This window comes from Lytechinus pictus, chromosome 7 (genome assembly GCF_037042905.1).
Source record: "Lytechinus pictus isolate F3 Inbred chromosome 7, Lp3.0, whole genome shotgun sequence".
Taxonomy (NCBI): Eukaryota; Metazoa; Echinodermata; class Echinoidea; order Temnopleuroida; family Toxopneustidae; genus Lytechinus; species Lytechinus pictus.
In genome coordinates this window covers 43,924,515-43,950,256 of record NC_087251.1, presented here as the reverse complement: position 1 = coordinate 43,950,256, position 25,742 = coordinate 43,924,515, and the positions used below count along the sequence as shown (strand labels likewise).

At 37.3% G+C, this 25,742-nt stretch overlaps 1 protein-coding gene across 1 annotated transcript in view; it reads right to left on the bottom strand.

Annotated features, from left to right (window-relative positions):
- LOC129264178 (putative lipid scramblase CLPTM1) overlaps positions 1 to 21,323 on the bottom strand; it is a 28,816-nt gene extending 7,493 nt beyond the window's left edge. The window contains exons 1-12 of the mRNA XM_064102774.1: positions 21,207 to 21,323; positions 13,208 to 13,420; positions 11,593 to 11,751; positions 10,474 to 10,591; positions 9,272 to 9,357; positions 7,766 to 7,886; positions 7,175 to 7,274; positions 6,801 to 6,942; positions 6,181 to 6,274; positions 3,985 to 4,175; positions 3,301 to 3,396; positions 1,255 to 1,390 (exon numbers count right to left, since the gene is read on the bottom strand). Coding sequence (XP_063958844.1) covers positions 1,255 to 1,390; positions 3,301 to 3,396; positions 3,985 to 4,175; positions 6,181 to 6,274; positions 6,801 to 6,942; positions 7,175 to 7,274; positions 7,766 to 7,886; positions 9,272 to 9,357; positions 10,474 to 10,591; positions 11,593 to 11,751; positions 13,208 to 13,420; positions 21,207 to 21,278 — 1,528 coding nt within the window. The 5' untranslated portion in view covers positions 21,279 to 21,323. The remainder of the gene's footprint in view (positions 1 to 1,254; positions 1,391 to 3,300; positions 3,397 to 3,984; positions 4,176 to 6,180; positions 6,275 to 6,800; positions 6,943 to 7,174; positions 7,275 to 7,765; positions 7,887 to 9,271; positions 9,358 to 10,473; positions 10,592 to 11,592; positions 11,752 to 13,207; positions 13,421 to 21,206) is intronic.
- Between the last annotated feature and the right edge of the window lie 4,419 nt (positions 21,324 to 25,742).

Genomic DNA, 25,742 nt, shown 5'->3' with positions numbered 1-25,742 from the left:
AAAAAACAAAAATATTTTCTTTCCCTCTATTAGATGTTGATTGCATATGTGTCATTTCAGAGGCACAACATTCTAAGATACATAAGTCACAAAATTTGCTTGAATACAGTCAATGTGCACTGGGGACAGCAGACCTGCCAATCTCTGGGAATGAAAAACTGTATTCTGTGATAAAAAAAACTGTATTTTTCCCCCAAAAAGTGTATTTCATAATAAAATGCTTGGCGCACTCGCTCATCGCGGCGCTCAAGCTGCATGCAAGCTAAAATGCGCACTGCTCTTGCATTTGAAAAAAAACCCATTAAAACATGTGTATATCTTTACCCTGGTTTGAACAAAATGATTGAAAAAAAAACAAGTTACCTAAAATTACATTGATCTAATAACCATATTTGTGCACGTTTTATAAAATAGAGACATATAGAGATTATTTTTCTCAATAAATTACGATTTAGTTTTAAAAAATAATTTTTTTTTTTATTATTATTTATTTTTTTTACGAAAAACTTATTTTTCAAAGAAAAAACGTACTGCCGTATTTTGGTTGCAAAAACGTACTAAATACGGCTAAAACGTACTGGTTGGCAGGTCTGGGACTGCCTGTATAGAAGCACCACCTGTGAATAAAGACCACAAATTGGTTTCTCTGCATTTTTGTTTTTTTAATATGCATCTTTGATATATTACTTTTCAGTAATATCAAGTTAGAAATATTATGACTTTCTGTCACTTACTACTAGAGATTTATGTTCATTTCTTTCAATAACATGATTACTTTGGGCTTCACTAACACTACACATAATTTGTTTCGATTAAAATGATTTTGTTACAAAGATTTTGTCACAGATGTCATCATCGTCATAATCATCATTAACACCGTCATCATCAATCATCACCATTATTACCACCACCACCACTGCCATCATTGTCATCATCATCATCACCACCACTACCATCATCATCATCATCATCATCAACACCACCACCACCACCACCACCATCATCATCATCACCACCACCACCACCATCATCATCATCATCATCACCACCACCATCACCACCATAATGATGATGATCATCACCATCATCATCATAACCACCATCACCACCACCACCACCGCTATCATCACCACCACCACCACCACCACCACCACCACCACCACCGCTATCATTATCATCATCATCATCATCATCATCACCACCATCACCACCACCACCACCACCAAGACCACCACCACCACCACCATCTCTTACCAAATGTAAGTAAGAATCCATAGAGCATGCTGAGCACCCATGAATACCAGCCTCTATGCTCTTGATAAAAGAGAGAGTAGACGGCAAAACAAGCCAGTAGAGGAAACAATAACCAGGACAGGTATTTGAAAGCCATCTAGAAGACAAATCGAAAAGAGTGGCAAATGGTTACTGAAATCAAATTACTGTAGAAGAGATACAGAGATAGAGACATAGGCCCGTATTCTGAAGTCAGGTTTAACTTAGACCATGGTCTAACTCTTTGCTAAAATTATGGGAAGCCAAAAGTGTCAAAATTTTTATTAAGGTTGATGTTTCATATGTTTACTGTGCTCTTCCCTAGAGAATTATGAATGACTTGAGAGCCAAATGAGCTGAAATATATGATATCTCTACTGTTAGTGATTTATGTAACAATTGGCTATCCATACTTTAACTACAACTTTAAACCTGAGTTTAAGTTAAACCCGACTTCAGAATACGGGCCAAAGAGTTAGAGGGGCAGAACAGGAAGACAGGAAAGTACTAGATAGATGAAGTGAGGGAGAGAAGGTGGGGGGTGATAAAAATGTTACAAAGGGGTTGCTGGATACGCCAATTTCACCTTTCAAATGGGCACATGGAATCAAGTCTGTTAAATCTGCATATTAAATTCTCTGGATAATCATGTAAGATTTTATAGTCTAACATTTTTCCATGTTCTGAAGATTTTATGAAACAAGGGTCTGGACCATGGAATATGAAGTCATAATTAATTTGTAGGAAGGAAGTACATACAGGGCAAGAATCAAGACAGGTATCTGAATACAATCATTGACATGGAACGGAATGTTGCCAAGCATTAGGAAATCACAGAACTATAGAAAACTATAACACCGGTGTGTTGGCTTAGTTAGTAGAGCGTCAGTCTCACAACCGGGAGGTCGGGGGTTCAAACCCCGGCCGCATCAGACCAAAAGACGTTAAAAGATGGGAGTTGCTGCTACCCTGTTTGGCGTTCAACAATGCGGCTGCCGGGCCCACGATCAATTGGGCAAAGCAAATTTTCGGAGTATTTCATTTCATGTCTATTTCGAACAATAAAATTTGGATTTTCATCACTTTCATTTCATTTAAACAACGGGTCCAGGTCAATTTGGCACTTGAGACAACTCACTACTACTACTATCCTCATTCGTGCCCTGTGGCACATAAGACCTCCACGCTTTCTTTCCATTTTTGGCGGTCTCTAGCACAACCCCTGGCCTCATTCCAACTCTTCCATCCGTAGGTATTTCTCTCCAGTTCTCCTCCCAAGTTGTTTTAGGTCTACCCTTTTACGTTTTCCTCAGCCAACTCAGCCCCACCGAAAATTAGGTGCAGACTTTTCTGTCGTAAAACCTAACCCACACCCTAACCCTGTGGTAAGACTGATACCAAAATACAACAAATGAATTGAAATCATAGTAGAAAACATTGCAATAAATTGGAATTCAATACATTTGTCATCAAAATAATATTGGACAACTCAGCACCTTATTTTTCGGCAGGGCCAGGTTGTCTCAACTGCCGAGTTAGGTGGCACCAAAAACAACTAACTAATAATATTAGTCGATGGGAAATTATTAACAGGACCCTAATGATGAATATTTTTTTTAAGATTTCATAGAGTGTCTGAAAAGCAGTTACAATTGACATGAGAAAATAATCAGAAAAATGTGCTGCTATCATATAGGTACTGTATGAGTGCAGATTCAAATGTGATCTATACAACTGATTTGGAGCTCATATATATATATGTAATTCACAAATGAAATTAGACTAAATGATTTCAGAAAAAAAAAAAAATTCGGACAATGGCGTACCTCTGCAATTTATAAATATCAAAGTTTTACCATATATGTAGACAAATGTACAAATGGAAACTTGTCCAAAATATTTTTTAAACCTCCCTTTCCTTCCTCATATTAACCCATTGTCTACTGGAACAATGTGGTTCCTGAATGAAGCCTATGGGTGCTATAAATGTCAGTAGTCAACGGGTTAAAAGAAATATAATGAGCTTACTTTGTCATACTGCTTTGTACTTGATTCTGTGTAGGAGTCTTTATCAGCAAACTGCAGCTTTGGTATGAATCCAAGGATTAAACTCTCTCTGTCAAACTGGGTAAGAAAATATAAACATAGAATGAGACATCAAACACATATCACATTAATATACAAGTGGGATGGCTCCTAGGTGCATTATACATTATAAGTACTAGTGAACATGTGGTCTACTAGAAATCTAGCCTACTTAGACCCTTGTTACGCCGGATTTCGAACCTGACACCAGTCTCGGGACATGACTCGGGAAACGACTAATTTTTTCGATAAGTTCTCCCCATACGCTTTAACCCTTATAAAGATCTCTCAAACTCATCTCGGCCATCGACTGCGCAAACACGCGACAAAAGTTGGCACGCATGTTACCCATGGGATAACGTACAAAACTGCAAGATCAAATTCCTCGAAAAATCTCATTACTGATAAATTATGCTAATTTATGTGTAAAATTTAAAAATTTGCTCCAACTGACTAGCTGCTTGTCAGCCCTCTCCCAGTCGCAATAGGGTTTATATACACGAAACAGCTAAAACACAGTGAACTTTGTTCACTTCCCACACTTTTCCTCATGGTGCCTGGGCTGCAATTCATCTGGCATATCAAGAGTTAAGTAAAGCCACCATCTAAACAATGGCAGGAACTAACCTGGAGATTGGTGACCTTGGTGATCTTCCAGCAGTCAATGAGGAGCCCGATGAACACACTGACCTTGACTACAAAGTTAGTCTCATTGTCTAAGATGTAGAGAAGCACCACAAGGGATTGGAACACACCAAAGAACACTGAACGGACTGACAGACCCTCCAGAGATTTGCGGCTGTTCCAGAATTGGATATCTATGATGGAAGCAGGAAAGTTCAAAACATATTGAATTACAGTGAAAATCTATGATTACCTAATCAACCTGCTAGGTGGCTGTTTCAGAATTGGATATCTGTGAGGGGTCATACTGAAGGAATTTTATCCAAATTAAAAAATTAAATTGAATTACTGTTTTAAAAAAGTCCTTGTCATGTAGTCAATTTTGAAGAATTTTGCTAAAACCTGCATTCCACAGAAGGCAAGACCTCTGAAAGACCGCTATAAGACCATGAAACTTACTTAATCTTGAAACTTTCAGTGAACTTTCAAAGATCTCTGAGGTCTTTCATAATTCCTGATTGATCTTTCAGTTATCTTTGTGGTCTTCATGATCTCCAAAACTTTTTGAAACGGTTTAAAACAGTTTTTCAGGAAAATGGTCTTTCAGCAGTCTCTTGATGAACTTTCAAAGTTCTTAATAGTCTGTCCATGATCTTTAAACAGTCTCTCAAGATCTTCTCGGAGATGACTGAAAGACTCGTGAGAGATCATTGAAAGATCATTGAAGGACCAGGGGGGTGTTTCACAAAGACTTAAGTATGACTTAGAGTCGCACTTAAATACCGTGTTGCGTACGGTATGAAAGGCTTGACCGCATTGGTCAGATCGTGTCATGAGGACGCGCACTAATGCGTATCTATCAATAAGATCGCGCGTTGCATATCATGTACGCGTCGGCATTTAAGTGCGACTTAAGTCATGCTTAAATCTTTGTGAAACACCCCCCAGGAAGTCCATGGAAATAATTCTGAAAGATCACTTGTTGCATAAAAGGTTTCTGCAAGACCATTGACAGATCTCTACAGGACTAGTCTAAGCCCAGGAATACAAGATGTACCAATCATTATTTCAGAGTTCTTTGCTGGGTCTTTCAGAACCATTCCACAGAGATAACAAATTTCAGTGATCTTGGAGACTGCTGTTAGACCTTGCCAATTTTTTGGCTTTCAATGGTCCTTCAAAGGTCTCCCTTCTGTGGAAGTGGGGCCTTAGACATGGGCTTGTATTCTGAACTTTGGTTTAACTTAAACCATAGTCTTATTCTATCTATGATTTAACCATGGGCTAGTCTCCAGGCACAGACCCTTGGTTTTTGCAATTTGCATACAGGGGTGTGAGTGGTCACAAATAAAAAGATCTGAAAAAAGCTGAAGTGTTGAAAAAGTCTGAAATAGAAAGAGCTCCCATACTTTTTGCACAGAGGAAGGCCAAAAATAAGCTAAAATTAAGCTGAAAAAAAAATCTGAAATCAGATAAAAATCTGAACTCTCACACCCCTGTGCATAGTGCATAATGCAGAGTCTGAAGTAGTGAGACTAGATTCATTATGCACTGTGGCTGGCTTTACCCATGCAGACAGAGTTTGGCACCTAGTCTTCATCTCTAGACATGGTATTGGTTAAAGTGTCAAATATGAGCATGTGCAGACCCTACATGACCTTGATCATGTGACCTGAAAGCCATGCAGGATGTTCAATGATACTTGATTGCTCTTATGTCTACGAACTAGATTCATAGACTTTCAAAGTTATGATGGCAATTCAGCAAAAACACCTACTAAAAATTAACCTTGGTTAAGATTTCAATGTTGATGCCGCCGCTGCTGTCGGAAAAGCGGTGCTTAGAGTCTCGCTCTGCTAAACAGGCGAGACAAAAATCACACTAAACTCTTCATGAAACACTAGGTGATTTTACGTCTGGTGTTGGCATTGGTGTTGGTGTTGGAAGCACAATTTGGATTGCTTCCCCTGACTCCAAAATCTATCCTGAGTTTGTAAAACTGATCCAGATTACATTATTGACACCTCAACAACTAGTGAGTGACTTTTCAGGACCATCTTCATTTTATGTTTGGTGTTATACTCGTGTAAAAAAAAATGACCTAACACCAACACCAATAGGTCAACACTGAACTTGAAATCACCCACTGCCTTGAAGTCAGCTTCCCTGATGTGACTGTGGTATTACTAAAGAACTCACCGTTCTTGAATGCCAGGAACTCAAAGATGCTATGTACAATGGATACCACAAATGTCATGCCAAGCAGGTAAGGGTTGGTTTCTAAGATGGCTCTCTGTCAATAAAACAGTCAACAGAAACATTGTTACGAGATGAGATTTTTACGAGTGATCAATCACAATAATCAATTCAATCGATCATGGAAATCAACCGCATGATCAATTGCCAAGTTTCATGTTACGAGGGTCCAGGAGAGCATTTCATCAACATTTGTTATCCAAAATGTTGTCAAATTAGACAACTTTCCTTGATTCGGATTGGCTCTGAACCAGTGTTGCTACGGTAAGTGCCGTACGAAACAGGATTTGACGTATAAAATGTCCGACAAGTCCTTTCAAGAAACGCCCTCAGAACTTATGTCTATCGTGAATGAATTCCGGGTTGTCACTAAGGCTTGAATTTAAAAAGTCTGAAAGTCATATAGAATGAACCGTTTCTTACGTAAAAAAGATGTTTTCTATGGCCCAAAAATATGATGAAAGAGTCAGAATTCAGACTTCATTCAGAGAAGTGACGTCCCTGATTAACATCTCAGACAAACTAGCAGCTTTGACTGAAAAAAAGTTTTTTTTTTTGGTTACCTTAAGACCATCTTCTTCTTCATCTTCATTTCCTTGTTCCTCTCCAAGAAGTAGAGACCATTGATTCCTCATGGTTTGTGCTGCGTAGAACTGGAGCTTGAACAGACCCATGGGGGTATACGTCAGTCGGAATGGCAATTCTCTATGTGGAAAATAAAATGAGATTCATTTAGTGAAGGTCATGATGGACTTTGAGACTTTTTTTTATCGTAATGCATGAGATTGTATTAATACCAAATCTTACCAATCTTAAATGACTTGATTTACCAAAGCAATGGGTCCTGTGTTAGTACTTTCACCTTAGGAAAGATATGAGAAATCAACTAATGCAAGACTAATTATACTAATATAATCATTTTGAAGGGAATACTCACTCTGTAGTTTCATTGATTGGCTGGTATTCGCTGTTAAGATTCCAGTAGTCATTGACGAATACAATGGGATAATAGTCACCGGAAGGATGGAATTTTATCACTGATGAAATAAGACACATGAAAACAATATATTAGAAAACACTGCATGCCCAGAGCAACATGTCCCCTTGCCTCCTAGATACCCTACTGCATGCAATTACGTAAAAACTTTCTCCATAATAGAAGGTAGAAGTGTTTGACAGATCCCTGTAACTGATCTAACTCATTACAACAATAACTGGGGGGCTTCCGAGAGTATGTTAAATGGATTATGCAAGAAGCCAGGTACGTATCTATGTCAGTTCACCAATTATCTTTTGTTTGCCATACATAAAGCCTCCCCCACCCCACTCTCCGTTTAGAAATTACCATGAAATCAGCACCCAAGATGCGTTGGTTTAAAGTATGGTGATATATATAAGAAAATCTGTGAACAATTATTTACAGTTTGGGAAATGATTATCAGACCACTTTCCTACTAAGCCCCCATACGGCGTGGTCCAATAATTATCACGCTGTCTATTAACCAAATCACTCTAGAAAATTACTTACTTTTGTCCAGGGGTGAAGGAACGCTGCCTTGTTTCCATGGCGAATGATCGTGCACAAGGGCGATTGTCAAATTCGGATGCCAGTGAGATAGAATTTCAATAGGCCCTTCCGCTTCTGCTCTCTACAGACATCAGAATGAAAGAGAAAAGAATTGGAATTGAAATGAACTGATGAGAAAATCATACTGGACCATCTTAATGGTGGTAAATTGCCTGTCAATCAACAACCACTTCGTCAACTTTCCATTTGGTCTCATGCCATGTGATCTAATCTTATTCCATCTACAACTAGTTCATCTTCTAACTGACAAAAATATCAATCACAAGGGAGAATAGGAGCTCACAGACCTGCCAACATCTGGGAATGAAAAATTGTATTTTGTCATAAAAAAACCCTGTATTTTTCCCCAAAAAAGTGTATTTCATAACAAAATGCGTGGCGCACTCGCTCATCGCGGGGCTCAAGCTGCATACAAGCTAAAATGCTCTTGCAGATGAAAAAAAACAACATTTAAACATCTCACCCTGGTTTTAACAAAATGATTGAAAAAAAAACAAGTTACCTGAAATTACATTGATTTAATAACCATATTTGTGAAAGTTTAATGAAATAGAGACATATAGAGATGATTTTTCTCAATAAATTACGATTTTGTAAAAAAAAAAAATATATATATATATATATATATATATATATATATACAAAAACATATTTTTAAAAGAAAAAACGTACTGCCGTGTTTTGGTTGCAAAAACGTACTAAACACGCCAAAAACGTACTGGTTGGCAGGTCTGAGCTCAGCCACAGAGCTTTCAGGAACCTAACTTTGATTTGTTACGTTCAACGTTGTTTCCGACTCGCGATCATCAAGCATGTCGTTCGCATCAATGAACCCAGTACACAAGAACATGCCCGGTTCCATGACGTCATCAGCTTTGAAGGTATACAAATAGCGAAGAGGCATGAGTGCGATGGTGCGAGATTTCGCATGAGGTGAAAGAAAGATGCTCTATTCAACAAGGCGTTAGCCGATTGAGAATATTCGCAATTTGTGTTGTACAACGCCTCAGAATTTAGCGAAAATATGAAGAAAAAAAAACAAGAGCTTTTCCCAGCAGTAATCTATGAAAAGGGAGCAAAAATATTGAAAGCGAAAAGCAAATCCCACAAGCGCACATGACCTCGGGCAGCATCGCACATTTAGCCAGCAGGCTATATGCGTATTTCACCTTCATTTTTTACTGAGCGCAATGGATTGAATCGTATTGTGACGTCACCTCCTAAAGCCATGCGACGGTACATTTTGGATGGTACGTCGTGTGTGCAACGGTACGAATGTTTGACACTCAGTCTCCCATTCGCTCGCGTACAACAAGCTAAGTGGGCGTTGGATTGGCCCATCAGCATGTCACAAATAATACATACATTCACATCTCTGCCAGAATCTAAAAGGCTGGTCTTGCTAACTCTCTACTCATCTACAAAACAGAAAACTTGGGTCCCTACCTTAATCACTTCTGGATCAGCCTCCGTCTCTCCTGTCAATAAGTTCTTAGTCTTCTGGAAACGCCTCTTCTTGAATTTATTAATTCCTGTCAAGATTTAAAAAAAAAAGTGTCAGACAGAGATCTCAAAAACTATAACTTAATATTCATTCATAAATTAACAAACAGGTAATAGTCGATAGTAATGTAAATTTAATAAACCAAAATAAAATCAATTTGTTTTTTTACTCTTCATTGTTGTAATGTTGGTAACAAAGGGATTAAAAACCAGAGAAATACATAACAAATTGTAATAAAACTATACACAAAAAAATTATTTTGAAAGTAAAAACTTGTACTTGTAAAAAGTAATTTTGTTTAAACTGCTACATGTAAAGATAATTTTTAGAGAAAGTATTGGCCCAGTCGAGTCAATATTTAATGACATAAGAGTGATAAATACAAGATTTTATGTAAAAAAATTGCATAATGCCATAATTTAGAAAAGAAAATTGTTAAGTGAAAATTTAAAGGAAACCAAAACAGAGAAACAATCTTATGGAAAGAGTAAAATGTGAGGAACAATTCAAAACAAGTTTCATCAAAATCTGGTATGAAATAAGCAAGTTAATGGACGTTTAAAGTCTCGTTGTACTTTCTATGGGGATCCTCATATTGGCCACCATGCTTCAGAATCACAGATTTCGTGGACAACTATCCATTTATTTTGTACAAAATTTTTCAAATTTTCCCCATCATCTTTCAAACTGCATCTTGTCTCCTTCTGAGCATAACATATGTCTTGGGAAAATCTAATTCACACCACATATATCAAGGTCAGAAGGAGATAATGTGAAATATGTAAACTAAAGGGGAAAATCTCAAAATTTGTGTACAAAACAAATAGAGAATTGTCTACAAAATCAGCCATTTTGAAGCATGTTTGCCAATTTGAGGATCCCCATAGAAAGTACAACAAAACATGATGAAACAAGTTTGAGATTGCTCCTCTCACTTTATTCTTTCTGATAAGATGGATTCTCTCCTCGTATTTTGGTTTCCTTTAATGGTTCAGACTTTGAGAATACATCACAGGCAACATAAAAGCCAATTCATATTGTGATTATACGGTCAATGGCCAAGATCTTGCACGGCTAATTCAGCCCCCCACTCTCATATCTCAATGAAAATAGGGTTATATATTTATTTGGACTATATACCTACTTTTTGAGATCGACACTGTGTACTTCTTGGCATACTTTCCCCTCTGCCTTGGGTCTGGAGAATACCCTGATTTTGTGAAGAATACATGGAGGTATATTGATGCATTGTTCATCATGCTCTGCAACAAAACACACAAACAGTGGGGTTAGGAAACCAGCATCAAATCTATTTCTTCAAATTGTATACAAGAGTATTTACAAACTTTTGTGTGGGGGCATCTTGGTCTAGTGGTTATGACTCTCATCTGTCAATCTGAGGGATTGTGGGTTCATTTCCTAGCCTTCAGCAAGAAATTTACACATATAATGTGCCACTCAACCCAGGTGAGGTAAATGGGAACCCGGTAGGAAGAATCAACTAGGTAGCAGAGCTAAAGCCAAGGTAATAATAATTGCAGCATCCACTGGAACTGGGAGACCAGTTTTCAGAACTGGGGCCCGTTGCAGAAAGAGTTGCGATCAAACGCAACTCAAAAAATCCTGCGCAACTTGATTTTCAGCCAATGAAACACCTGTATTCGGGACTTGCGCTTGATATTTTGACTTGCGTTTAAATGCAACTCTTTCTGCAACAGGCCCCTGAAGTGGCTCCCGTGAGTAGGTATACAGTTGTTATCATATTCATTGTAGATCTTTGAAAAAGAAGTCTAGATGGATTCTTGAATCTTGATAGCGTGCAATTGCAACTTATGCCTCTGCCATTGCCATATCTAAAGTATATTACTGAACAGGTAACTTCTACAACTTTCAAATTAAGAATTTCTCATCAGCTCATGAGTTATTGTGACTATTAGCCATGACGTATATCAGTCCAGTGTTCTGGTCACTGTGGTCGGCGCTGGACGGGACCGACTAGTATGGGGCATTTCTAACAGGCATTGAGACAAAAAAATTCATTCCCTTTGCTTCGAATTTCTAATAACAATGAATGGGGATTTTCCTAAGGTCCTTTTTTAGTTTCCAGAGCTCTTTTGAGCATTTCATTTGCAAAATTGCCCCGAGTCCCCATGTAATTTGTCCCCTAGTTTTTAACCATAGAAAAAATACCCAAGTCAATACTGTTCCTGATCAAAAACTTTCCAACTGTTCCTCATCCACAAATGATCAAACTGGTACTTACCTCTGTCGCTTGAATTTTAGCATCCAGTTCAAATGTTCCATCGCCACTGGGGCCACCTTCCCAATCGCCATACTCTAATTCTTCAATCTCCCAGAATAAATACTGAGAATTATTAAACTCTGTAAAAGTCTCTTCTTCTGATATGTATACTCTTAGATCCTGATGGGAAAAAAATATCAGGTAGAATGGAGAAAACAAATTTAGGAAGAGCATACAGTTAGCAGAGTAGGAAAACAAGAGGTGTAACCCTGATAATATACCTAAAAATAACCTTTATAATGCATACTAGATTCTTCACAGTTCATGACCCAATTAACAAATAGGCAGTGATGTTCGCAGACTTGTTAAGAGCCCCAAAGACCCCACACTGCACGGCACACTCGATGGCGTTGTCTACAGGATCAGGATACCCTGTGGGACTTGTGACAAGGTATACATCAGGCAAACGGACATTTGTGGAAAAGCCTTCTGCTGATGACATAAAAAATGTACCTCTGTCAAGACTTAAAAATCTTCTCAAAACTCTTTTATTTAACTCTTGGCTCCTTATATGCCTTGAGCACTCTACAAAGTGGATTTGGTGCTTTAGAAGTCACAATATTATTATCATTATTATTAAAGAAAGAAAGATAAAGAACGAGAAGGGAATATTAAAAGGGAAGAAAGATGAAGAATAAATGAAAGAAAGCAAAATAAATATAAGGAAGAAATGAAAGAAAGAAAGAAAAAGAATGAAAAGGGAAAATAACAAGGGAAGAAAGATGAAGAATAAATGAAAGAAATAAAAATAAGGAAGAAATGAAAAGAATAAAACAATTAATAAAAGGAGAATGAAAGAAAGAAAGAAAGACAGACAGAAAGGAATTAGAAACACAAAAAAGAAGGAAAGAAAGAAAAATAAAGAAAAAAAAGGATAGAAAAAGAGACGGACAAAATAAAGGGTGAATGAAAGAAAGGGTGGAAGGAATATTCGTTATATATTGGTGGCCGTCATTTTTTTAGCAAAGAAGAACGCGGCCATCATGAGATGTGATAACCCTCTAGCTATTGTAAATATTATCTTAAATATCGTGAAAGATAAGAACGTTTTCAGAATACCACTCTACATTGTTATCTTTTAGTGTGCTTTGGTATTATATGCGCGAGTAAAAATTTACGCGCTCAGCATAGGATGTAAAGCAAGAAAGATAAGAAAAAGATAAGAACGTTTTCAGAATACCGCCCCAGGTCTCTGAATATGATTTACATGGATGACATGCTTAGAAAGAGAAATAAGAAGAGATGGGAGGGGGATGTAAAGGAGAAAGAGAGGGAGAGATAAAACGATAATGGGGGAGTGGGCAGTGAGTTACAACAGAAACCCATCTTACAAAGAGTTGTAAATGATCAGTTCAGCCTCAACAACTGGGTACATGGAAATCGATCAATGTTATATAATTTTCCCATGGAAAATATTTCCAATGTCCTTTTGTAAACAAGAGGAGCATACTGTCAATAGAACAATGAATGTATGAAATCTAGAAGAAAAAAAATGACATTGCTGGCTTTCCCAAATTGTGGTTGATTGGATCGATAACAACTATTTGTAAGATTGAGCCCAGGAAGGCAACCATACCATGAGAGTTCCAGTGGCAAAGAGATTGGTGCCCGGCCTCATGGCCACTTTGCCTGGTTCATCAGCTGGTGTGTCCGATGGCGTGCTGGATCTACCCCTGAAGAAGCTCATGATCATATAGATGACAAACATACGGAAGGCCATACCCTTGACCATCTGCCACATGTTGGGCTGTTGCTGCTGTTGCTGCGGTTGGTCCCCTTCCCCTCCGGCCTAAGATGGGAGAAAGAACTTGTGTTATTGTTTTATTTTCATCAATTTCCCTAGTAGATCAATATCGAAATTCAGCTTTCAGATAATTTCTATACATAGTAGACCGGCCAAAACGATTTTTTATACTTTGGACGGCAAAATTTGTTAATGCTTGCTAATGCTTGGCATCCCAGCTAATAGTCTTGCAAAAATACCCAGGAATAGCGTACGGCCGGATGCCAAGCGCAATTTTGCGTGAAACTGTCATTTTTAGCGTAAAATCTGAAAGAATGTCGAAAATCACGCATTTTGATATTTTGACGGATTATTTTAATATTTTTGATCATCTTTGATATGCAATTATTTTTATTCAGAGTTTCAAATTATAAGTCTCATAAATATGCATTTCAAATTTGAATATTACACACACACATATGGCACAGGGAAACATAAAACCGCGATTTCCTCAAAATAAAAGTTTGTGAAAACTATCAATAGTTTAAAGTTTTTTACGCAACTTAAATTCTTCGATTTAAAAGCGTTTCTCAATCGAATGTATAGTAAATGTCCTAATGCCACAAAAATTAAAAGAATTTTCAAGTAAGATGGAATATATCTCATTTTATGTTATCCGAAAGGAGACAATGTGCATTTTACCAGGCGCGCATTTTGAAAGAAAAATTGAAAATACCGTACATTATGTACATAATTACATGTAAAAGTACACACTTAAAGCGAGTTTTTAATTACATGTATAAGTACATACTAAAGCGAGTTTTTAATTGAATAGCACAATTTGTCAATTCTTTGCATCCCAGCTCAAATTCTTGCGGAAATACTGAGGAATAACGTACGGGCGGATGCCAAGTGCACTTTTGCGTGAAAGTATCATTTTTTGCGTGAAATCTGAAAGAATGTCGAAAATCACGCATTTTTATATTTTGACGGATTATCATCATATTTTTTATTATCTTTGATATGGAATTATTTTTATTCAGAGTTTTAAATTATAAGTCTAGTAAATATGCATTTCAATTTGGAATATTACACACACATATATGGCAATATGAAATATAAAATCGTGATTTACTAAAAAATAATAGTTTGTGAAAACTATCAATAGTATAATGTTTATGTTCCGCATCTCAATTTCGTCAATTTTAGCGCTAACCGAATAAATACATAATAATTGTTGTCATGGCACATATAGTGAAAACAAATGTTGAAATAAGATGCAAGATATATCATTTTATGTTATATATGCGAAAGATAACAATGTACATTTATCGGATGCGCATTTCTGATAAAATACAAACAGCGCACAATATTACATCTATATTGCACATACTAATATTAATCAGTGCGATACTCGTCATGATAGTATATAGGATTATGTTTACTTTTGTAGAGTTCGATCTTCTTGCTATTTCCGTGAATTAATTGGTGCTGAACATTAATCTACCTGTGGCGATATTCATAAATAGGTCTTATATTTAATTTGCCGTTAACATGGTAATACTAATTTTGTAGGAATATCTATATCCAAAATCATAGAAACAGTAGCGTACCTAGGATTTTCCACGGGGGGGGGGGGGGGGGGGCAAACCGTCGGCCAAAAAAATTGACAAGCAAAAAAAAGTCTTCAAGCTCGTCAGGGGGGGGGGGGGCAAAAAATGTCTTCAAGCTCGTCGGGGGGGGGGGGGGGGCCGGGGCATGGATACGTCTTTTGCATGGGTTGGGACTCGTCAGGGGGGCAGACTGCCCCCTCTGCCCCCCCCCCCCGTAGGTACGCTAGTGCATAGGAAATAAACATGTATGAATAAAACGATCGAATTAGCATTTTTAAACTACTCTGTCAATCTACATTTTACTTCAATTATTGGATTATCAAAGTCTAAAAAATATGGCCGTTGCCACGGCAATACCTATTTTTGTCTCGCCTGCATGCATAGCAGAGCAGGACTAAAGGAGCCAGGGGGGGGGGGGCAGGGGTACATCCCCTGCATGAGTTGTGACTCGTCGAGGGGCAGTCTGCCCCCCCCCCCCTTCACGCTAGTGGTATATTATCTTGAAAACGGGACACTTTCAGCTCCACGTAATCCTTTCGGACACTATACATGACCTTAGGCAGCGGGGGGAGGGGGGGGGGGGGGGAAGAGGCAGATGCGGCCAGAAATTTTGTAACTCGTTTTAAGTATGTACTTATTCATGTAATTATGTTAATAATTTACAGTATCTTCAATTTTACATTCAAAATGCCCCTCCCCCTCCCCGCTAAATTTTGCATGCCCAATTATGATGAACCAATTTAAATCGAAGAAAATAACTTGTAAAAAAAACTTAGAACTATTGATAGTGTTCACAAACTTCTATTTTGAGTAAATCACGATTTTTTATGTCATATTGCCATATATGTGTGTGTAATATTCCAAATTGAAATGCATATTTAGTAGATTTATAATTTGAAACTCTGAATAAAAATAATTCCATATCAAAGATAATAAAAAATATGATGATAATCCGTCAAAATATCAAAATGCGTGATTTTCGACAGTCTTTCAGATTTCACGCAAAAGTGCACTTGGCATCCGCCCGTACGTTATTCCTCAGTATTTCCGCAAGAATTTGAGCTGGGATGCAAATAATTGACAAATTGTGCTATTCAATTAAAAACTCGCTTTAGTATGTACTTATACATGTAATTATGTACATATTAATGTACGGTATTTTCAATTTTTCTTTCAAAATGCGCGCCTGGTAAAATGCACATTGTCTCCTTTCGGATAACATAAAATGAGATATATTTCATCTTACTTGAAAATTCTTTTAATTTTTGTGGCATTAGGACATTTACTATACATTCGATTGAGAAACGCTTTTAATCGAAGAATTTAAGTTGCGTAAGAATCTTTAAACTATTGATAGTTTTCACAAACTTTTATTTTGAGGAAATCGCGGTTTTATGTTTCCCTGTGCCATATGTGTGGGTGTAATATTCAAATTGAAATGCATATTTAGTAGATTTATAATATGAAACTCTGAATAAAAATAATTCCATATCAAAGATAATCAAAAATATTAAAATAATCCGTCAAAATATCAAAATGCGTGATTTTTCGACATTCTTTCAGATTTTACGCTAAAAATGACAGTTTCACGCAAAATTGCGCTTGGCATCCGCCCGTACGTTATTCCTCAGGACTTCCGCAAGACTTTTAGCTGGGATGCCAAGCATTAACAAATTTTGCCGTCGAATCCTTATCTAGAGCACTTTTTGACTTTTGGCCGGTCTACTAACACTGACATACACAAAAATGTCCGTTTTCAACTTTTAGTGTATTTTCTTGTGATCACGTGTGCCAAAACTTATAACATGTGGAGCGCCTCTGGCAGTCATGCCTGCATTACGCAATTTGATATAGTAGCAGTGCTACCTTTGAAAACAACTATCAAATAAATATTCACAAAAAACACAATTCGTATAATAATATTAGAGGTGGGTTATAAATAGGTGATAATTCAAAACCAAGTGTTACATATCTCAATTGAAGCAGAATTTTGCCCTGATCGATATGACACAATTTTTAAGAAAATCGGTTGAAAAATGGGACAGTGCAGGCCAAAAAAAAAAGAAGATTTTGAGGGGGCGTGGCCTATCAGTGCCGAGTTGTCTCTTGGGAATGAAAAAGTCCTCATTTTCTTATTTGAAGGTCTATTGAGCTGATTCTGGTGTCTATTCATATGTTCAAGTTTCGAAAACGATTCGTATTGATGAACCCATTTGAACCCCAAAATTCACAAATGAGAAAAAAATGTGGATAAACATAAAATGAGCTATCGGATTCTCCGAATCATCAAATAGAATTGAGCTTATTTTTCATGGATTACGTTGGATTTCAAAGCTAACGATGCCGCCGTATGCATTGTACAGGGGTATAATCACAGAGGGGGAAATTGAGTATTCCTCCGCCCTGCCATAGCTAGCCTGGAGGCTTCTAGAGAGTAAAAAGTAAAAAAGTATATACTGTACGTAGGCTTTCTCTCCATGAAGCCTGGTTCGGTTAGCCATTGGTCTATACCGTAAGTAACGGTCTATTAACCGCACCTTTTTCTCGGCGGGATAGAAGCAAAAGTCGGGAGTGCGGTTTATCCACGGTGACGGGTCTAAGCCAGCCCGCCGTAACTCCTCCCGAACATGTAAGACGTCTGCCAGTTCACAACACATGGAGTGGCCGGGCGTAGCCGCCCAGGGCAATGTCGTTTAGAGGGGTATGAGCCGCGGGTAATGGGAAGCGATTATTACGATCTTAATCAAATATTGTCCATAACAAACGCACCCACCTTCATGACACTAATTTCGACTTTATTCTCGATTCAAAGCAGCGAAGTACCCTGGCTAAGTTCAAAGAGAAACCAAGCATACTCGGTAATATTTTGTCACAGCTGAGCGAGAGTTGAGTGAGCTGAGAGCTAGCTTGCGTTGTATTGTGGTTATATAGTGCGACTTAAGCTGGCGCTATTCGTTTTAACCCCTCCCGGCCGCGAAAGTCCCGTTTCGCGCCAGCTTATTTTTTCTTTCTCGTCTGCTTTTCATAAGATACCATGTACACCACGCACGAGAGAGACGGCACGAAGCCGTCAAAACAATTGGAAAAAATGCAAATTTCTTTGTTTCTTGAACCTTCTTGTAATCCCGTATCCAAAATTCATGCTAAGACATCGAATGCTAGACAAATTCTGAAAGTGATTGTGAGGTTGTGATGCAAGAAATGTGAATGTTTCTTCCTCCTACGCCAGGAAAGACACATCATACTTTGATAAGAGGTACTGCTGGTACCGTATCGTAGTTTGCAATGTAAGAACGGCAGTGCTGTGTGTGTACACTGTGACTGTGAGGTGAGTGAATGTGAAAGTGGCCAATATTGTTGGGACTTTTCTTTCTTGCTAACATTTAGATGAATTGATCATGAACAGCAGATTTCTGCATACCGGTAATCTCTTTGGATACCTTAAAATCTTTAACTGAGTTTTTGTTTCTTCGTACCTCAAATATGCATGTAAATGTGAGGATTTTTTTTTTAGTCCAAAGTTGGGGCTGCGGTTAATCCACGGGTGCGGTTTATAGTCCGTTACTTACGGTACACACCGTAGGTTTTCCCACGGTGAAACTAGACCTATATCACACGTCGTTTTGCTTAGGATTTTGAGCCAAAACTAACGTACATGGGCCAAAACAATAAAGCAAATTTTATGATATTAATCGACCGATGCAAGTATTGTACGATTCATATTTATCGGCCGATGCAAGTATTTTTTAAATTTAAATTGGCAGCTATACACGCGTGTGGTATCTAGGTATCGATAACAAAGACATCAAGATGGTGACCAAAACAGACTGGGTAAGTCAACACTCATGCTCTTAATTATTTTTATATTTACTACTATTTATTGAATAAATATATACAAACATATTAAATTTGGGGGGTAAATGTTGTTTTGGCCCATGTACGTTAGTTTGGGCTCAAAATCCTAAGCAAAACGTGTGATTTAGGTCTAGTTTCACCGTGGAAAAACCTACGGTGTGTATAGACCAATGGCTACCTGAACCAGAAATACGTGGAAGTCGTGTTCATCGCCGGCGAACTCGATAAGTCACGTGACCGCCGCCATTTTGCTAGGTCAATTGTTCGAGAACACGCCGGAGAAGGCTATTGAAAGTATGTGCAAGATGCAATATGTTTTCTCTATGTATTTCTAGTTCAGTGGTTGAAGCGGGACATTTTAGCACTTTTTAATCTAGCACCGCTCATGATTTTGCCGCCCTCTGTACTAGGTTGCATTAACAAAGGATCAAAGATGGCGATGTCAACAAGTGTAAGTAAGTAAACTCTCTTCTACTTTTATTACTTCATGTCATTTTGGCGTCATTTTGTAACCATAACTATCCATTTTTTGCCAAACGTTGCCAACCAATATTTTTACCCATGTACAGAAGTGTTAACCTCAGATTCTAAACATAACTAGCAGTTTGGCGTATTTTTATAGTTGCCTTTTTCTTTGGTGCGTGGGAGCCTATATGTACAAACGCCAGGCGTTCGGGGAGTGACCATACGTAGACTCTTACTTTTACTCCCCAGACGCCTCCAGGCTAGGTATGCAGACATGGGTTACCATTTTTCCTTTTCAATTACTATTTTCAAAAAAGAAAGTCAGTAATTCTTTTTTACTTAGGTCTAAGACGAGTAACGCTGTCATTAGCGACTTTTTTCTTTGATTTTGACTTTGTACTAGACGTAGACCTAAATTTAGTGTGTCTGGAGAAAAAAATTATTTTTCTTCTTTCAAGAAAATATCACATTTTCTTTGTGAATTTGAAGAGAAATGACCTTCAGACTGGCAGAAATGTAACATTTTTGAAAAAAATCAAATTATTGGCTGCAAAAAAGAAGAATGAAATTAGGTCAATTTTCAGCATTTCTCTGCCATAGACTGTGTAGTTAAGAAATGGACACACACAAATCCAAATTTTTAGCTTCCGAGAGCTGTTATAAATTTATTATTAATGCCAAAAACTTGTCCATAAAGAGTCCAATAGGATTTTTTATGCTCTATCTGATGGTGTGATTTTTATAAAGATTTGGAAACCAGATCACAATGAAAAATTGCGACAAAGTGAAAAAAATTGTGCAAAACAGAAATTTCATTTTCCCATAGAAAACGCATGGGGAAATGGCAATCTCAACACACACAAAAATAAGGGTTTGCAATTTATCTCTAAATCCTTATTTAAATTGATCATATAAACTTGTCCTTATTGACAAAAGAAGCCCCTGAATTTTCTCTTTCCATACATGCCAAACACAAGTTAATAATCAATTCAGATCACATTTTTCTAGTAGCCTGAACTTCCCTGAAAAAATGTGCCACATTTTCCCCTAAAGTAAATCAGCCTGTTTTATGCTGACACTTTTCAGTGTGGCTTCAGACACCCTACTAAATTTAGACCAAAAGCTTCGGTCTCTGTTATGTTGGTTGTTCAGCTGAACTCCGTTGGCTTCACTCACCAAATACAGAGACCGAAGTTCTAGCGCGATCTGTACAGGGGACTCAATGGCCATATGTTTATGTACTTAAGATCGGATAAAACGGGGAAGTGAATTTGCGCGACAGCCGAGGTAAGTCACTGTTTTTGTTCCTTTTAACTTGATTTTTCTCCGTTTTTTGGCAATTAATGCCAAGAGGGAATATTAATTTGCATTTTGGTCGCGTTAATTTTCAAAATTTTTATTCATTAAAGACAAAAATTGAAGAGCCCCGACGGGGGGATTTTGCATTGCAAGTCCCCTAATGGTGGCTGCACGCTAGCGAGCCGTCTGTGTACGAGGAGAAATTTAAAAAAAAAAAAAAAAAGTAAAAAAAATTCCTCGAAACAGACGGCTGCCAGCTGCCTATACTAAATTTTGCTGGAGATTTTTTGCACAAACTATTCTTGAGAGGAATCAACCAGGTCATGAAAAACCTTGGAGGAACTTTTAAGAAATCCAAATTCAATTTCAGGGGCACATACATGTCCCTTCCCATCCCATACAATAAAGCTCATATAACACTGAAACGTGATGACGCCTATTAATTTGCATGCACAAAAAATCGCTCATGCCGGCAAGTTAAGAAATGAGAATGCCTGAGTCAGCTCCCATGCGGCATTTCCTTTAAAACATTGTCTATAATCTTAATTTTTATGAAATGAGACTTGCATTTTTACCCAAATGATTTTTCCCTTCATCTCTTCAATTGAAGCAATACTCACCGTCCCATTCTCTGGAACTCCAGCATTTTGACTCTCGCTTACTTGCACATTTTGACCGTCAGTGGACGCCATTGTCACTCATTGTCTGTCTTCAATACGATAACAACAAGAAAACAAAATGTAAAAGGAAAATCGGATAGAGGTCCTCGTCGCGTCAGGCCCTTTCATAAAAATTGTTACTACAGACTTTACTTTTATCCAACGATGCTTGTAGGACTGTGCCTGTTCATAACATAATAATAACATATTTACAATAACAGTTAAAAGCTACTGAAATATTTCAATCTGATTGACTGATATTAAATTTGTTATGAAAATTGTGCATTTGTTATTATAACAAGTCTTATGAAACGGGATCTTTTTTTTTCATCGATGAGTTTCATCGCATGTTCATATCCCGGTACATAATCATGAAAAAAAATAATGTTCATCGCCCATTTTAGAGGTAGTAATTGTGAAATAAAGCAATGAAATCGAATATCCATATCCTGTAAAAAATTACTTTTGTAACTTAATATGCGCTCTTCGATCGATCAATCACTTTCATCTCGGGTCTCATTCAATTCTAGAATTCTGTGGTCCCATTCGTCAGGCAAATTGTCTTGTCAGACTATTTTCATTATAAAATAATTTCATAAAGTGGTAGCGACCGACCCTGTTGACGTGTTTTATTTAAACTATGAACCGATTCAGAGGTTTATAGTGTCACCTTTCCATTCCCGTCTGCATTAAATCCCTGTCTGATGCCTTTCTGGCACTTTGGATAGATTTACATTGGTAGGCATATACCCTTTTGATATTCTAGCCCATAACGCCAACTATGTCTCAAGTAATATTTAAGTTTAATTCCTCTTCGTTTTTTTATTCAGTTTCAGGGCCGCAGCCAGGGTCCATGGGTTCAGCGGAACCCCGCCGCTTGCCGGGCCGCTTGCCAACAGCAAAAAAAAAAATCTGGAGAAAAGGGAAAGGAGAGGAGGAAAGGTATATAACGATAACACAAGTATATACCGTTTTCTCTTCAATTTAAACAGATTATCATGCTCACTATTCGATTTTTGCAAAAAAAATTCAGCGAGATACGCGATGACGCATCCTGTTCATGATTTTAAAAAAGTGCTGAATATAGAAGAAAAAAAAAACTTTTCCTACGCGCTCGCATCATTTCATTAGAGATATATTATATATCCTGTTCCTGAATTCCAACTTACAATCTTGAAATATCACATTTTCATGTCAGTAGGCCACTTGGCCTATTATATATCAATTAATTTCAACGCTTTGCTTTCTCATGAATTGTTTAGTTAGATACTCATCCTGTTCATGATTACAAAAGGAGTTGCTAGAGGTAATTAAGGTATACCCCCACCAAAATTATGCTCGCACATCGCGCTTGCTTCACTTAGGGTCGGGGGAACGGGGGGGGGGGGGGGCACTTGCCCCTAAAAAACTTCCCCGTAGTAAAAAATGCACTTTTTCAAAATGGAAAATGTCCTTTTTTTTATAATGAAATGTGTCTTTTTAAGATGGAATATGTATTTTTATAGTAGAACACAATACACACTTAAAATTTGGGCAACATACTGTCCACTGTGTTGGTAGAAATATATATATGTATTCTGGGCAATTATTATCCAATCGCGCAAATTTATAACCTAATTGTAAGTTTTTATTACCAAATTTGGACGGAGTTTATATAGTTGTGTGGACAGTATGGCCAGTATTCTGAAGTTGGGTTTAACTTAAACTCAGGTTTAAAGTTGTAGTTTAAGTATGGGAAGCCAAAAGTATCAAAATTTTTATTAAGTTGTATGTTTCTTATGTTTACTGTGCTCTTTCCTGATTCATCGATGGTGAAGACAATCATCTATTTATACTTCCTACACAATTATGAATGATTTGAGAGCCAAATGAGCTGAAGTATGATATCTCTACTGTTAGTGATTTATGTAGCAATTGGCTCTCCATACTTAAACCACAACTTTAAACCTGAGTTCAGAATACGGGCATATGTGTCCCAGGGTTAATTGGTTAAAAGTTGGGCAATTTTTCCAACTATTCTAAGAGTGTACGTTTTTTTTAGATTAGAAAATCAAAATTTGTTGGGTCGCGCTTCGCGCTCATTCTGTTCCTGGAAACAAAAGTGCTTATAATGTCCAGTTTTCAGGTTGGAATATCACAAATCTTCGGCTTTCGCTTCGCGGTCGCATTGCTTGATTGGTGAGATATGTATCTTATAAATGAGTCACAAAATGCAGTCCTTAACAGGTTACTTTTCTGGTCAGTATATAAACAAATTCCAGCTCGCGCTAATTCTTTAGTGAAATACACATCTTTTTCATGTTTACAAAAACTGCTCAAAATGTTAAATTTCATGTCTTCTTTCATGAAATGTCTAATAGTTTGAGCTCGCGATTCGCCGCTTGCAAGATCTCACAAGGATTCAATTTTAACAGAAATTAGCGCCGAGTTTCACAACTGCAGATTCGATTATTTTCCAAACCGCGGATGAGCCTAAATATTAATCAGATTATCAGAAATAACTTTAAAATGGCTTTGTTGAACTTAATTACTACAAAACACACAAGTACTTTACCCATGCAGATGATAATACGAGGGTGAAAATATCTGTTTGCACCAAATTGACCATTTTGACATATAAGTGCCTTTTTTTTAATACTTTGCATCCCCCAGCGAAAATACGTAATTCTGCCGCCCCTGGCTTCACTTATAGTAAAACCAATAAAAATACGCTCTTCACAATGGTCCTACATGATAAACAGGGCGATCTTCACGCTCGCATTTATTTGTTAATTGAGAAAACCATTCAAACACTAACTTTTTTTTACTAATCGTTATTTTTATACCCGATCGACGACACATATAGGCCAACCTTTCACAAGGGAAACCGGGAGAAAGAGGAAAGGAGGAATCTTAATTGGTGCGCCAGAAAGGGGCCGGGGTGGTGGTGGGGGGGGGGGAGCAAATGTTTCCGCAATCGTCATTCATTGGTTTAACTGAAACATGGTTCTCGGATAATCCATGTTCCCTCTTCTCACTCCCCAATTTAAATTTGATTGTTAATAATAGAACAAGAAGACCAGGGGGTGGTGTCGCACTTTACATACCGCAACAATGCGATTATATTCTTTGTAGCTATAACATGACCATATCTAACGATGTTTTAGAAACACTTTTTGTTGAAATCATAAATCAAATGGGTATAAACTTTATGCTAGGTGTATTTTATAGACCTCCACATTCAAATGCCAATGCTTTTTAGAAACTCTAAATGAAATTCTACTAAATCCTCTTTTAAAAATAAAGATTTTTTTTTATGGGTGACTTCAATATTTACTTAGTAAATTGCAACTCAATAGCACCTCGCAAGAGTTTCTTGAAATGTTTTTATCACATTCTTTTTTACCCCTCATTAATAAGCCGACAAGAGTGACGAATAACTCAGCCACTATAATAGACAACATTTTCAGTAATACAACTCAACAACATCATAAAGCTGGTATTATTCTTAATGGCATCTCTGATCACTTTCCAAATTTTGCTAAATTATCTACGAATAAAAGTGTCAATAAAGAAACATTTAATCCTGCATTTCGAAAGATAACTGACGACAACATAACCAATTTGACTAATAATTTAGACACAACAGACTGGTCTACTGTATATGACTCCTCGGACGCCGACGACGCATACAACTGTTTTATTACCATACTTACCTCTTCTCTAGATACCCATGTTCCCCTTACAACTAACAGAAGATCAAATCATAAAAAGATCCCTATCCACCCTTGGATTACTAAATCACTCTTAAGATCCATCAAGCGCAAGAACAACCTATATTATAAATACATAACTAAACCAAGTGATACATCTCGCTTCAAGTCGCTACAAGTACACTTCATATAAAAACACTCTTACATCTTTACTTCGTATTGCGAAAAAAGAATATTACACTTCTCAACTCGATCTAAACAAAAATGATATGAAGAACACATGGAAAATCATCAATGGTGCGTTAAACAAAAAGAAGAAGAGTTCTACAATTACAAAAATACAATCAAACAATACCATCACTGATGACAACAACATAATAGCAAGAGAGTTTAATCCATATTTTTCACAAGTTGGCAACAATTTAGCAAGCAAAATCCCTCAAACGAATAAATCTTACAACAATTTTCTCGAAAACCCTAACCCAAACTCCATATTTTTTAATCCCACAAGCTCAAGAGAAATTATAAATATTGTTAATAGTCTGCTGACCAAAAAGTGCCCGAGGTTTGACGGTATTTCCAACTTCCTACTTGAGAAAATTATCTTGGTTATCGTCGATCCTTTGGTGCATATTTTTAATATTTCTTTGAATACAGGAAGGGTACCAATCTTATGAAAATCGCAAAAGTAGTCCCTCTTTTTAAAAAAGGAGATAATCAGCTCGTCTCCAATTACCGTCCCATATCATTGCTCACCTCGTTATCAAAAATTCTTGAAAAACTTGTCCATACACGAACTAGTACC